The sequence below is a fragment of the Dermochelys coriacea genome, chromosome 10, assembly GCF_009764565.3.
Source record: "Dermochelys coriacea isolate rDerCor1 chromosome 10, rDerCor1.pri.v4, whole genome shotgun sequence".
Classification (NCBI taxonomy): domain Eukaryota; kingdom Metazoa; phylum Chordata; order Testudines; family Dermochelyidae; genus Dermochelys; species Dermochelys coriacea.
In genome coordinates, this window is record NC_050077.1 from 3443828 (window position 1) to 3458274 (window position 14447).

General features: G+C 60.6%; 1 protein-coding gene across 2 annotated transcripts in view; it reads left to right on the forward strand.

Moving 5' to 3' along the window:
• The window catches only part of CASKIN1 (CASK interacting protein 1), a 162051-nt gene that overhangs the window by 116527 nt on the left and 31077 nt on the right, over nt 1–14447 (forward strand). Inside the window, exons 7-11 of one of the 2 annotated variants that reach the window (XM_043493694.1) lie at nt 2421–2529; nt 3643–3751; nt 4718–4812; nt 5836–5953; nt 10310–10528. In XM_043493694.1, coding sequence (XP_043349629.1) covers nt 2421–2529; nt 3643–3751; nt 4718–4812; nt 5836–5953; nt 10310–10528 — 650 coding nt within the window. The remainder of the gene's footprint in view (nt 1–2420; nt 2530–3642; nt 3752–4717; nt 4813–5835; nt 5954–10309; nt 10529–14447) is intronic. The other variant, XM_038420504.2, reaches the window with a different exon arrangement.

Here is a 14447-nt window from a genome sequence, read left to right on the forward strand (position 1 = left end):
GCGTCTCGCTCACTGTAGCGAGGCTGCTCCTTTTCCCATGCTGGATGTTCTTGTGTCTCCAGCATATCGAGCCTGGATTCCGTATACGTTTCTCTAGCGTCCTCTGCTAAAGCCAGCAGCCCGAGGGTGGCTGGAGCTCGGGGGTCCTGGCTAGCCAGGAGCGTTCTCCAAGGGAAGAACAATGGGTTTCTCTCCCTGGCATCTTCGCAAACTCTTCCCTGGAGCTCAGAGAGTCATGCTGGGCTGATGGCATAGCCGGGATGAGGTCCTGTCACTGAATTTTAGCCTCTGGACCACCCGGGCATCCTGCAGGGTTCTTGTTGGGGAGGAGAGGAGTGAGCTGGGGCTGGAGCTGGGCCTGTGGGTGGTTTTGCTCAATAATCCAGCTGCTGTGGCATAGAGTTGAAGGCTGGAAAGGAGCATTGCTCATCTCGTCTGAACCTCGCCCGGGCCCGAGAATGTCACCAGTTACTCCGGCACCGAGCCCAAGAGCTTGGGTTTGACTAAAGCATCTCCCAGGCTCGATTTGAAGCCCTCGTGGAATGGACAATCCACCAGGTCCCTGGGCAGCTCGTTCTGCCCTCCCTGGAGACAAGTCGTGCCTTATTTTGAGCTGGAATTTGTCCGGCTTCAGCTTCCAGGCACTGGCTCTTGTTCTGCCTGTCTCTGCTGGGTCCTGGAGCCCCTTAGCACCCCTAGCATCTCCCCACCAAGGGCCCGACCTAGACGATGTAATAAGTCACTTGGTCTGGTTTTCCCAAGCTGGACAGGCTGAGCTGTTTGTCTCTCTCGGCTGTTTTCTCCAGCCCTTGAAAAACTTTTGGGTCTCTTCTCCTTATCCTCCCCTGTCATTCTTCGCCCCCTTTAAAACGCGGCCCCCAGGACTCATGCTGCACGAGCCAGGTTGGAGTCTGGCTCCCTGCTTCCCGACAGGAGGGGCTGGGCGCAGCATGTGTGGGTTTCTGCCGTCGGAACGTACAAACGGTTGCATGGGGTCAGACCGATGGCCCAGCCAGCCCCGTGTCCTGTCTTCTGACAGAGGCCGGTGCCAGGAACCTCAGAGGGAGTGACCAGAACAGGGCGAGGATCACATGGGCCAGTCCTGGCGTCTGGCAGCCGATGTGACGCGGAGCACGTGCAGGGAGCCAGGCTGGTCGGAGGGCTGGGGGCGGGTGCCTGCCCCTGGCAGCGCTGGCATGACCAACTGCCCCAGGAAGTGTGTGTGTGTTGCGCTGGCCTGTGTGGGCCTGGGAGGAAGGTGACAAGGGACCCGACCTGGGAGAACTGGCATTGTGGGCCTGATCCTGTGATGTTCTGGGCACGCTCTGCTCCCACTGAGCGCAGGGCCGTGCCCACTGCTGCACTGACTGTCTGCCCTCTGCAGGCTGGCCCCGTGGCTCAGCACTGCCCCTCCTGGCCCCTCCTTCGTGATGGTTCATGGCCAGGCGGGAGGGCCAGGCAGTGTCTTCGAAGTGGCAGAAGTGGCACCCTGTGGGGGTGGTGCCCAGGTGGGATCCGGCAGTGGGTGCTGCTCTGCCCAGGTGGCTAAGGCATGCGGGGCCGGGCAGTGCAGATGAGACGGGACCCCCCCAGCTCCTTGGCTTCGCACCTCACAGCCACCCGCCTGTAGCAGTAGCTCGTGGCAGTTCCGTAACCTCTGCCAGGTTTTCTCCCACCTGCTGCAGTTGCGGCCGGGATGGAGGCAGCTGCCTCTCTGTTCACCCCCATCCCCTGTCCTTTGCTCCCCCGGGCCCTGCAGTATGGAGGGGGAGGGCTGGAGTCACACGCTCGTCTCCCGGGCCCATCAGCAATCCCATACGTGTCTGTGGGTGGGGGCGCCGGGTGGGGAGCTGCGGTTATGTCCCAGCTGGCTGGTGGGGGTGTGGAGTGGGGGGAACAGAGCGCAGGTGACCCACTGCATGCCTCATGGGTACGGCAGGGGCTGAGTCCCTCCGAGCTGGGTCCCGCCCAATGTGGGCACCAGTGGGACCAGCGCAGCAAGTCTCCTGCTTCGGCAACTCAAGGGAAAAACACCCACGAGAGGGGCTGGGGTGCGGGATGAAATTGCCACAGAATCTGGCATAAACAGCAGCTCCTGCCCTGGATCTGTGGGTCAGAATTGAGGGGCAGCACCAGAGCTGGGGGGCAGGGCAGGGCTGGCAGAGGGCTGGGGGTCAGGAGTGAGGGGCACCGGTAAAGCTGTTGCAGGGGGGAACCCAGGGCAGGGCTGGCAGGGGGCTGCGGGTCGGAATTGAGGGGCAGCGCCAGAGCTGCGGGGCAGGGCAGGGCTGGGCGGGCAGAGGGCTGCGGGTCAGGAGTGAGGGATGCCAGGATAGCTGCATGTGGGGAGCTTGCACCCGCCTGCCCCTGTTCTTCCCCCAGCCCGCATCACTAACCCCTGTTTGACGCGGTCTTGGCAGGCTCCTGCTGCAGGCTGGCATCGACATCAACCGGCAAACCAAGGCGGGCACAGCCCTGCACGAGGCAGCCCTGTGCGGCAAGACGGACGTGGTGCGCCTCCTGCTGGACGTAAGGGCCCCTGTGTCATGCTGCATGTGTCGGGGGGGGGGCGGGGGAGCTGCTGAATGGGGCAGGGGAGCTCTCCTGTCTTGGGGTAGCAGGGCTGGCGTCGGAACAGGACATGGTCCGTTCCCCATGGACGGCTCTGTTGGCAGGATCAGGGCAGGAGAGGGCCCCTTCCAGTGCAGGAGGGTCTCAGCCTGGCTTGCCAAGGGGCCATGAAATGAGCGTCCCCCTGCCCAGCTGCCCCCGATGTCCTTGGGGCGCTGGGCCATGCCGAGTGGCGTGGCTGAGTCATTCATGGAGCCCACCCTCCTGGGGGCGCTCTGTTGGGGGAAGGCGGTAGAAGGAAGCAGGTGACTGACAGCTCGGCCCCAGGGCGGCTCGGCTGTGCCAGGGCTCGGGCACTACTGGCTGTCGTGTTTGCTCACCCCCTGCCCCAGTTACCCAGCCAGCGCGGCAGCTCTGCCCCCTGCCCCGGCTCTACCAGCAGGAGCCCCTTGCTCTGGACTTGGGGGCTCTGCTGCTGCCCGATGCACTGCAGCGGGGGGCCGCTGAGAGGAGGGAGTGAATGGGAAAGAGGGGGGCCAAGAGAGAGAGTCCAGTATGCAAACCCGCTCAGCCTCTGTCGCGTCCAGGGGGCGTCCCTGCAGAAGTGGGGCCCTCCTGGGCTCTCCTCCCCCCGTGGGCAGAGCCAAGAGTGGGGCGTGGACTCACCCTGGACTGCAGGGGAAGGGAGGGTCTGACTCATACTGGCTTTGTGACCCCCGCAGTCCCCTATAACCAGCCCGCCCCCAATCACCCCGTGGGTGTCACGCTGGTTCCTGCAGTGCACATGCTGCCCATGTAGTGGGCACTGGCCAGTGCTTGCCCAATGCCAGACTTCCATTGAGCTCCCGTGATACAGCTGGCTGGGTGGTGCTAGCCTAGGGGGGCCGTTTGCTGAGCCCACGCGCGGCTCACGAGGCCGAGAGCGTGTGGGCATCTGTCCGAGTGGGAGTCGCTAGTCTCGCTGTGGCACCCCTGAGCTGCCGGCAGGCTGGGTGTGGCGGCTGTGGCCAGTGGCGGGGGCAGCTCTGTGGCCAGCCTGGAGCTTCCCCCATCGGTCTCTCCGTATTTCAGAGCGGGATCAACGCCCACATCCGGAACACCTACAGCCAGACGGCGCTAGACATCGTCCACCAGTTCACTGCCACCCAAGCCAGCAAGGAGATCAAGCAGATGCTGCGGGGTACGGGGGGTTCCCTCCAGGGGCAGGTGCTGTGGGTGCCTGGGGTCCGCTCACATCCCACCAGGGTGGGGGAGCAGCGCGCTCCACTGGCTGCCATCCGTGCTGATGGGAGCAAAGCCCCGGCCTGCCCTGCTGTTGCCAAGGGCAGGGCGGTGACTCCCAGCCGGCTCTGAGCTGCTCTGCCACCCTGGGGTGGGAGGTGAGTTCTGGGCTCACGCCGCGGCCCCTCATGCTCCACTCCGGCTGAGGCGTTTAACACTCAGGAGGCGAAGTCGCGGCTCCTCTGCACCAGGAAGGGGATTTGTGGCCTAGTGTCTGGCCAGCCCAGGCAGAGCCGCATGCAGGGAGCTCCCGGCCACCTGATGGGCTTGGTGCTTGGACTCTGACCCACCTATGAAGGTCGAGTGTATCAACTCAAGAGCTGCTTGGGGCACATGCATAGGGCTGTTAGCCCTGGTGCCCTGGCCTAACTCCTGCTCCAGAACTGTCATGTCCTTTATCACTGTCCTCAGCCATTCAGCGGTATTGCTGTTAAACAGCTGCCACGTTTTCCCCCAGAGGTGGCTGCCTGTCAGTTGCTGATGCCTCAGTTCTGATTCTGATTCAAAGGGCTGTGGGCTCCCGGGCAGGGGCTCTGTACCAGATGTGGACCGGGCACTGAGCTCGCGTGGACACCCACTGTGTTCATCTTAGGATCCTGTAATGCTCTGCCGGGCCTGGCTGAGGTTCGGCTACGCACGGTGCCTCTTCGTGGCTGAACAGGATAGTCCGGTCTAGTGCTGCATTCAGGTTCTGGTTGGCGCGGCTCATTGCTGAAGTGGGTGCTCTCCCTTCGCTGCTCTAGCTACAGGGGACTCCTGTCCCCTGTTACTCGCCAGGGAGCCCAGAGCTCTTGCTGGGGGGTGGGGGAGAGAGGTTACTTTGTGGAGCTTTCTCTCCGACGCTTCCCTCCTGCTCTCTTGGCAGATGCCTCGGCGGCGCTGCAGGTCAGGGCCGTTAAAGATTATTGCAACAACTACGACCTGACCAGCCTGAACGTGAAAGCCGGGGACGTCATCACTGTGAGTTGCTTGCAGAGCCGGGCATGGTGCGGGCGCGGTCAGTGCTGGCAGCGGCGGGCCAGGCTAGGGCTGAGTTCACGGCCCCCATGACCCAAGTCCCCTCCCTCCAGCAGCCTGCCCTTCAGCCCCCCTCTGCTCACGGGGAGGGAGGATCCTACTGCCCCTTAGTGCCCCAAGCCAGAGCCCTTCGCTGGCCCCAAGCTGCCCGGGCAGCTGCTGGCACACTCGCATTGGTGAGCTCAGGCTGCAGTTGGGCCGGGGGTGGTGGGATCAATGCCGAGGAGGGTAGCAAGAGCCCGGTCGGAGAAGACAGGACTAGCTGGGATGGGAAAGGACTAAAGAAGCCTTTGCCCGCGTAGCGAGGGGCTGGGCAGGGAGGCAGAGGCGCTTCGGCCACACCCAGCGCTTGCAGAGATGGGAGCAGCCTGTCCCCATGTTGGGGGGATGGGGCTGCCACCCAAGCCCGTGGGCTGGCAGGAGACTTGCCCCCCTCGTCTGAGTCGTCGGTCACTGAGTTCGGTCCTTTACGCGTTCTTGGTCACTTTCAGAGTCGTGCCTGGGCAGAGGTGGACACGGGCTGCCCCTTCTGCCTGCCCCTCTAGTCCTGCCACCTGGCCAGCGCCAGGCCGTTCCCTACGGTCCCTGCCCCCCCCACCTGGCCAGTGCTGGGCTGTTCCCTACGGTCTCTGCCCCCCCCACCTGGCCAGCACCGGATTATTCCCTATGGTCCCTGCCCCCCCCACCACCTGCCCAGCGCCGGCCATTCCCTACGGTCCCTGCCCCACCCCCCAACCTGGCCAGTACTGGGCCATTCCCTATGGTCCCTCCCAGTGCCACTGCCCCCTTGCTGCCGAGATGGGTGCAGCAGATCACCGGCCGCCAACCCGGGGTATCAGCCCTCGCTGGCAGGAGCTTGGAGCAGGATGTTGCCCCCTTCTCTTCCGCCGGCTGGTTCCCGTCCCCACGGCCGTGCCCCAGTCCCGCCAGCGAGCGCCCCCCTCTCCGGGCCTTTCTGTTGTGCAGGTTCTGGAGCAGCACGCGGACGGCAGGTGGAAGGGCTGTATCCATGACAACCGGACCGGCAATGACCGCGTGGGCTATTTCCCGTCCAGCCTCGTGGAAGCGATCAGCAAGCGCACAGGCAAAGACCCTTCCCTCCCCAACCTCCGCCCGGCGCACGTCAGGCCCTGCCGCCTCCGCACCCAGCACCCGGGCACCGGGCCTGGGCTGGGTCTCCCCGGATGGGCCTGCGAGCCCCACGGGTATCGTGGGAGGGTACAAGGGGCACTGCTAGATGCCGCCAGGAGCAGGGACCCTGCGAGTGCGAGCCCTGCTCTGACCCCCAGCTGAGATGGGAGCGCGGGGCCAGGTTCCTCCAGGGCTTCGGCCGTGGCCAAGGTCCCACGTGGTGTGGCCTGGGGCCTGCGGGGAGAGGCGTGGCTTCGATGGTGGGCATGGCTGGCTGGGAAAGGGGCATGGCCAGAGCTGACTGCGCAGCTCCCAGCTGGCAGAGCTCCTATGGGACGGGAATTCACCCCTCCCTGCACCGCTGCTCTGAATCTGGCCCTGGATTTCTGTTCTTAGTAGCCCATCTGCCCTCCCCTCACCCAGGGCCTTGCTCCTTTCCACAGCAGCTGGTTGTAGCACCACCCACTGAGGACCGGAGCTGCTGGAGCTGCCAAGGGGCCACGATCCTGTTCCCGTGCAAACCCTGCAGGGGAGCAGTGACCGGCTGGCTTGTGGCAACCTGCCCTCGGGGGACGGGAGGCTATGCAGGCCAACCAGCCCGAAAGCTCAGCACATGTTCAGCGCTGCAGCCGGCCATGGGGGCACGCAGTGCCCACCCTCGTGCTGGCCTGGCACCCACTGCCATCCGGGCTGGGCCCTGCGGCCCTTTGCTCTCTCCCTGCCGGCAGAGATCAGCTCTCATGGGCTGCGCCGGCAGCGGAGGGGATCTCCCCTCTGTGCCATATGCCCTCCATGGGCCTGGGCGTGGCTCTTTGGGGCGCGATGCCAGGGGCTTGCCTGCGAGGTGGAGCGGGGTTGGGTGCGGGGGGTGGGGGAGGTTTCTGCGCTGGAGCGTGTCTCGTTCTAGCTGGGGCGGCTCTGGGGTTCTGACCCTGCTCCTAGAGAGCGCTTGGTGGGGGGGCAGGGCAGGGCAGATGGGGGGAGAGCACCCAGTGGGGTTTGGCGGGGTGGGGCAGGCTGGGAGAGCACCTGGGGGGGGGAGTGGATGCCTGGGCAGCTGGTAGAAGCCACATGCTAGCTGGGTGCAGAGAGGGTCTGCTGGGGAGGGGCTGGAAGAGCTTCTCCTGCACACCCCCCGCTGGCCAACCCGTGGCATGGCTCTGGAGTGACTCCCAGCTTTTCCTAGGTGGGGAGCCCACGCCCTGTGATGGGGTACACCCCGCAGGGGGCGAGAGCAGCTCCCTGGCCATGCCCAGGTGCACCCCAGGGCTGTGTGGACACCAGTTGCTCAGCGAGCTGGCTGCCCAGGCAGTGGGGTTTCTGGCTGTGGTTCCTATGTGTCTCATGCCCATAGGATCGGGGGGTCTACGGCAGAGCCCCTGCTTCGCACAGGCCAGTTTTCACCATTCACCAGCTCCCCCCAGACCAGGGTCCTGACCGGTCTGCGGCGTCACCTGTTGGGAGAGGTTTTTGCGGCTCCTGGGTCTGCGGAGGAAGCTGGCTCCGGGCTCGGGCAGCAGGGGCTGCGTCGGGGTGAAAACAAGCATGTCGGAAGAGGTCAGCTCAGACCTTGGAGACCTGCCAGAGCCCAGAGATCCTCCCCTTCCCACGCTCTGTTGTGGAAGGCTGTTGTGCTCTGGAAGGTGGCTCTAAGAATGGGGTGTTGTGGTCACCTTGGCCTCAGGGGTGTCAGATCCGACTCGCTCAGCTAACAAATCGAGACGCTTTCCCCCGTGCCAGCCCTGTTAACCCGCCCTGGGGCCCTCATTCTCCCCTGCCTTCCACCTTTTGTCCTCTTTTCCACCTGGGTCACCTGAGTGCAAGGCGGGGAGGGGGAGGAAGCGCAGCCCTGGGGGGTGAGCTGGAGCCGTTCCCTCTTGTGCATTGCCGGCAGAGTCAAGTCCTGACTGGCTGCACCAGGGCCAACCTGGGCAAGGCAATGGGGCCGCGCGGGATTCCTAAGGTAGGGGCTGCAGTGCTGCAGAGCTGGCACTGCAGACCTCTGTCCTTGGGGATGAGGTGCACTGCGGGCACAGCCTGGCATGGCGCTCAGATCCCAGGCTCTTTGCAGGGCTGACGGCTAGAAAAGCCACCTCCTGATTTGTAACCTGAAAACCTCTGCCCTGGAGTCCTGGGAGACCAAGCGCGTGGTGCTGCCGACTCCGCGTCGCTGTTCAGAGAGCCACACTTGAAAGCCCAAGGAACGGGCAGGGAGCGATTCAGCCAGGGCTGTCCCGTGGATCGCGGCATGCCTTTGGCTGAGCTGCGGTGACGTGGCGCGTTAGCTGAGGAGCCGCTGGACGACAGGCTCTGCACCGTCCTGGTAGCAGGATCCAAGGACTGCTGCGGGGAGTAGGCCCGGGTTCAGCCCAGTGACACGGTCACGGGGGTGGCGTCTAGCGACGCGGTGACTGGATCCCATCTGCTGTCGAGTTCTAACCTGGCTCCGCAGTCACTGTGGGGTCTTAGCCCAGCTGGCAGTCATGGGGCATGCCCAGGGGGTGGCAGCCTTCACGTTAGAGCTGAAATGAGCCAGACCTGAGTAACCTTTCACTCTTTGGGCATCTGAAGAGAGGAAGGCAGGGAGAGGCTCTGTTATGGGGCGATTTTTCCAACACTGGCTGATGGCACCAGGGCACAGAAATGCACCGAAGGAACATGTGGGGGAGGGATAGCTCAGTGGTTTGAGCCTTGGCCTACTAAACCCAGGGTTGTGAGTTCAACCCTTGAGGGGGCCATTTAGGGGATCGGGGCAAAACTTGAGGATTGGTCCTGCTTTGAGCAGGGGGTTGGACTAGATGAGCTCCTGAGGTCCCTTCCAACCTGGATATGCTATGAACAGAGTTGTGCCAGAGCTGTGGTTATCACTGCAGATCAGGGAGACCAGGAGATTTGTCTTTAGTTTGGCAAGCTGCAGAAAGTAGGCGGGTTCCTCAAAGTAATGAGACCCCCCCAGCCATGGCTCAGGGGCTGTTTCCCTGGTGGAGACGCAGATCCGTCCTGTTCTTGGAGAGCTGTGGGTGTTTTTCATTTGGCACTGCAAGGAAAGTAATCCCGTTAGCTGTAAATCTTCGGCCTCTCGCCGTTCCATTCTGGGCTCTGAGCCTTGGTGCCAGCCAGGGCCTTGGAGTGGCAGCTGCCAGGGTCCTACGGTAGACCTTGGGGGTTGCATGTTTGCAGTGAGGTCGAGGCCTCAGTGCTGCATGCAGTGCTGGGGCCTTCATGCCCCTCTGATCAAAGCGCCCTCTCTGTCCTCCAGGTGCCTCCCCTGGCTTTGACAAAAGAGGCAAATGGGGCCCCTCCCCAGCACACCTGGAGCACCAAGACCTACTCCCAAAGGATGGAAAACACACCAGCTTCAATGGCTGGCCCAGGGAACCAGGTGTCAGGAGGCCAGGGGCTGGGGTGTTTGTGCAGGGAGCAGAGGAGGGACAGTTCTTCCTGGGGTGTGAATAGGGGGGACATAATCAGGTGGCTTTTGCTGGACCCAGAGTGTGCATCGGGCTGTGACGGGCCAGGTTGCTGCCTACTTGTGCGGGATCTGGAGTCTCGTTTCCAGAGCTACGTGTAGAGCTGAGTGCTGGACGGCTCACGCTTCTTAATCCTGGATGTTATTCTAGCAGTGGGAAGCCAGCTTGCGGCTCCTGCACCTGCCCCAGTCGCTGGCTGTGCCTGGGTGTACCCAGCGGAGGGGCAGGTTGTGTGTGTGCAAGCCCCTTGTCCCATGGTGATGGCTGTGTCCCGCTCTGGAGGGTGGGTTGGTGTCACTCCCAGGGACAGTGCTGGGGTCAGCGTGAGCGATTTGCCACCCCAGCTCTGGCTGGGAAGTGCCACTGGGAGTCCACACACTGCTGCCCCCCACTGGTTGCAGGGTCACGCATGCGTCAAGGGGAAGTTGAGGGTCCCCCTGAGCCTCGGGCCCTGATGGCGCTCGTTGCCTGTCCTGTAGCTGAGGGGCAGAGTGCTTGGCACAGCAGGTTCTGGTCTCCGCCAGCTAGCAACCGTGTGGTCCAGGCACTGCTGCTCCATTTGGGTTTGGAGAGAGGCTGCCTGGAGTTCTGTGGCCTGTTGGTTTCCAGCCAGCCGGCACCGGGGAGGCTCTCATAGCAGGGAGCTGGAATCTGCCCTCTGGGGTTGGGTCCAGTCCCCGCAGCCCAGAGGGGCTGGATTCCCGAGGGGTCCGGGTGCGATGCGGTGCTCCTTCCTGGCTTGGTTTTGCTTTCGTTTTGGCCAGTTGGTTTTGGTGGCTTTATGTGTCTCTTGATTATTTGCTTCTTTTTCATTTTGTCTCTTGTTATGTTTTTATTAGCAGGTCTGTGGGGCGCAGTCACCATTCCCCACCACTACCAAAAGATCCCGCTCCCAGCTCCCAGGGCGACTGTGCTTAACGGTGACTCCTCGTCCCATCTGTTCCATTTCTTGCCTCCACCTCCACCTCCTCCACCACATTCCCATCTGCCTCTTTTCAGTTCCTTTGGCTATCACAGGCTCCCCCATAGCACTGCAGAGGAGCTGCCTTATGGACCAGGTAGTTCACCGCTCGCTTCATGGGTTTTCATTTGGTTTGTGTTTCTTTTTTGGGTTGCCTTCCCCTCCCCCTTGGTTTGCTTTGGTGCGTGTGTGAGTGGGGGTGTCTGCCCAACCCCCTCCTTTCCTTTCCAGAGCGGCTGTGGCATGAGAGTGGCATGATGGATCTCTTATGGTCACTCCCTGCCCAGGTCAGGGGGGTGTCCCGAATGGTCCTTCGGGCTGCAGAACTCCCTAGCGGGAGGGTGGCTGCCATCCCCGGTCACCGCCCTCGGCCCATTCAGTGGGCGCTCTGCCCTATAAAGAATCCTGACATGCTTCTGCAGGCAGGGCCAGAGAGGGGGCATCCCTGCAGAATGCTCTCCTCATTCGGTCTCCACCAGGCGCCAAACCCCAGTCTTGCAATGGGTGGTCGAAGTGCCATGGTGGGAAACAGCACTCTGTAGCCAGCTGGAGGCTACTGGTACAGTTGAGGTCTTAGGTGCAGCTGCTGTGGTTCCCTGCCAAGCTGCTGCCCAGATGCAGCAGGGTCACGGGGAGTTGTTTCATGGAGAGGGCCCTGAGGCACAGGGGGTCCTGGGCAGGGCTGATGTTCTGAGCCCGTTTGATGCCACAACAACCAAGCAGGTGGGGCTGTCCTCTGCCGTGGGTCCACTGGCTCAGTGGGACCAGCTGAGTGTAGGTGTGTGGATCCCAATTTGTTCCTTGCTGGTTCGACTCTCTGCCTCCTTTCCTCCCCTCTGCTGCCAGGCAGCCTAGCACTGTGGCACAATACCGCAGCAGCTCCCCGGTACATGCAGTGCCAGCCACTCATCTGAATGCCAGACAGGCAGTCCCTCGACTAGACAGCATCGGTGTGTGTCGCGGGCTGCCTAACACAGCAAATGCTTGGGCTCCTGGAGCTTCTCCTAATTAAGAGCCATGCTAAACATTTAAAGTGCTTATCTAATTACAACCAAAACCATTGAGCCCTGGAGATGTCTACATTGCAGCCGTTGGGCCTGGTGTGCCATCCTCCTGCTCCTTGTGCCAAACCAGTGTCAGACATTGCCCGTCTGTTCTGCACCCACCTTGCACTGGGGTGTAAGGAACACACGAGGGGCCTGGCAGTGGAGAATCGGGCCCATCGTCAGCAAGAATCGGCCCCAAGGTGCAGAACTTGTAACTGTCAAAGGTGTTGCGGAAGCCAAGTTCTAAACATGATGTTATGGCTGAAAACAAAACAAAGATTGGTTCAAACCGTTGTTTTCAGTGCCGGGAAGCCAAAGGCACCAGCCCTGGGCTAGCTCAGCAGGAGAGCCAGGTGGTGAAGCTGACCGTCCGCTTTCATGGCCCTGGCTGAGGGAAGCGCCCAGAGTCACGGAAACTCATGAGGAGAGGGACGTACACATGGGGGGCTGTTCTGACCCTTTGGGCTGGAGCAATCTGCAGGGTCACTAGTGACCCGGGGAGGGAATGGGGAGTTCTCTGCTGACAGTCTGCCCTGAGAGACAAGAATAAATGGGCACTACGGCTAACCCCTACTGTTAAAAATCCAGAGGCAGGTCCCCCAAATCACTGGATTGGCTTGCAATTGAGAAATTGAACAATGCTGATAATTAATGTGGGAGTTCTTTGCTTTCTTTGCTTCAGAGGCCTCGGGGCACACTCAGGTCACATTTCCAGGCTTTTCTCTGCAACCACAAGGGCTATGAGAAAAGCGGAAGCTGAGACTCTCCCAGAATCCCGTGACTCCAGGAGCTGGGGCTTTAAGATAGACACCAAATACTGCAAGAGTTGGCTCACTGCAAGCATGTGATAATGTCACAGGGCCCGCATTGCTGCTCTGAGACCATTGTCATGCTCTTCCTGAGCTGCACAGTTCCCCGCTCTCCACATTGCTGCCAGGACAGCATGTGTGGGGACTCGCCCAGCAATGTCCTTGCTGCACTGTAGGGTGCATGGCAGCGGACATGGCAGCAGTAAAGGGAAAGCCAACTGGACTGTGGGATCTCTCCTTGTGTACCAATGGCCTCACCTCAGTCCCTGGAAAAATCATGGAGCAGGTCCTCAAAGAATCAATCCTGAAGCACTTAGAGGAGAGGAAAGTGATCAGGAACAGTCAGCATGGATTCACCAAGGGAAGGTCATGCCTGACTAATCTAATCGCCTTTTATGATGAGATTACTGGTTCTGTGGATGAAGGGAAAGCAGTGGATGTATTGTTTCTTGACTTTAGCAAAGCTTTTGACACGGTCTCCCACAGCATTCTTGTCAGCAAGTTAAGGAAGTATGGGCTGGATGAATGCACTATAAGGTGGGTAGAAAGCTGGCTAGATTGTCGGGCTCAACGGGTAGTGATCAATGGCTCCATGTCTAGTTGGCAGCCGGTGTCAAGTGGAGTGCCCCAGGGGTCGGTCCTGGGGCCCGTTTTGTTCAATATCTTCATAAATGATCTGGAGGATGGTGTGGATTGCACTCTCAGCAAATTTGCGGATGATACTAAACTGGGAGGAGTGGTAGATACGCTGGAGGGGAGGGATAGGATACAGAAGGACCTAGACAAATTGGAGGATTGGGCCAAAAGAAATCTAATGAGGTTCAATAAGGATAAGTGCAGGACCCTGCACTTAGGATGGAGAATCCAATGCACCGCTACAGACTAGGGACCGAATGGCTCGGCAGCAGTTCTGCGGAAAAGGACCTAGGGGTGACAGTGGACGAGAAGCTGGATATGAGTCAGCAGTGTGCCCTTGTTGCCAAGAAGGCCAATGGCATTTTGGGATGTATAAGTAGGGGCATAGCGAGCAGATCGAGGGACGTGATCGTTCCCCTCTATTCGACACTGGTGAGGCCTCATCTGGAGTACTGTGTCCAGTTTTGGGCCCCACACTACAGGAAGGATGTGGATAAATTGGAAAGAGTACAACGAAGGGCAACGAAAATGATTAGGGGTCTAGAGCACATGACTTATGAGGAGAGGCTGAGGGAGCTGGGATTGTTTAGTCTGCAGAAGAGAAGAATGAGGGGGGATTTGATAGCTGCTTTCAACTACCTGAAAGGGGGTTTCAAAGAGGATGGCTCTAGACTGTTCTCAATGGTAGCAGATGACAGAACGAGGAGTAATGGTCTCAAGTTGCAATGGGGGAGGTTTAGATTGGATATTAGGAAAAACTTTTTCACTAAGAGGGTGGTGAAACACTGGAATGCGTTACCTAGGGAGGTGGTAGAATCTCCTTCCTTAGAGGTTTTTAAGGTCAGGCTTGACAAAGCCCTGGCTGGGATGATTTAACTGGGACTTGGTCCTGCTTTGAGCAGGGGGTTGGACTAGATGACCTTCTGGGGTCCCTTCCAACCCTGATATTCTATGATTCTATGATTCTATGGGCTGCTAGTTCTTTTTTTCAGAGAGCCTTCAAGTGAATGTTTGAACAGCGAAGCAGGAAGCAACTCTCGACAGTCTCTGGTGAAGTAATTTGAGACATAAGGGGCCCGAGACTGGGGAGGTGGGGTGCAAAGGTGACCAGAAACATATCTTGATACTCTTCTGATCTGGAGCCGGCTTGGTACCCACTTAGAGCAGCATTGACTTGGGCTAGTTGGGCCCAAGTAGCTGCAGCGGCGGATTGGCGTGGCACTGGGAGGTCCCGGGCAGTGAGGATGTGGGGTGGTGGGAGAGCCGTCAGTGCTGCACTGGAGAAGTTCCCCTGGGGCCAGACAGGCTGGTGGGAGCTGTGGGCAGCAGGGTAAGGCTGTGGAGCATTTGGCTGGTGTGCTCAGGAGTTGGATCTGGGTTTGCCTCTTATGTCAATTGCCGCCAGGTCTGTGGCTATCTTGGGAGGATTCCGGTACTTAGTATGTGTATCACCGTAGCGCCTAGAGCCCCCGTCACAGACCAGGGCCCCGCTGTGCCCGGCGCTGTACAGACCCAGAACACAAGG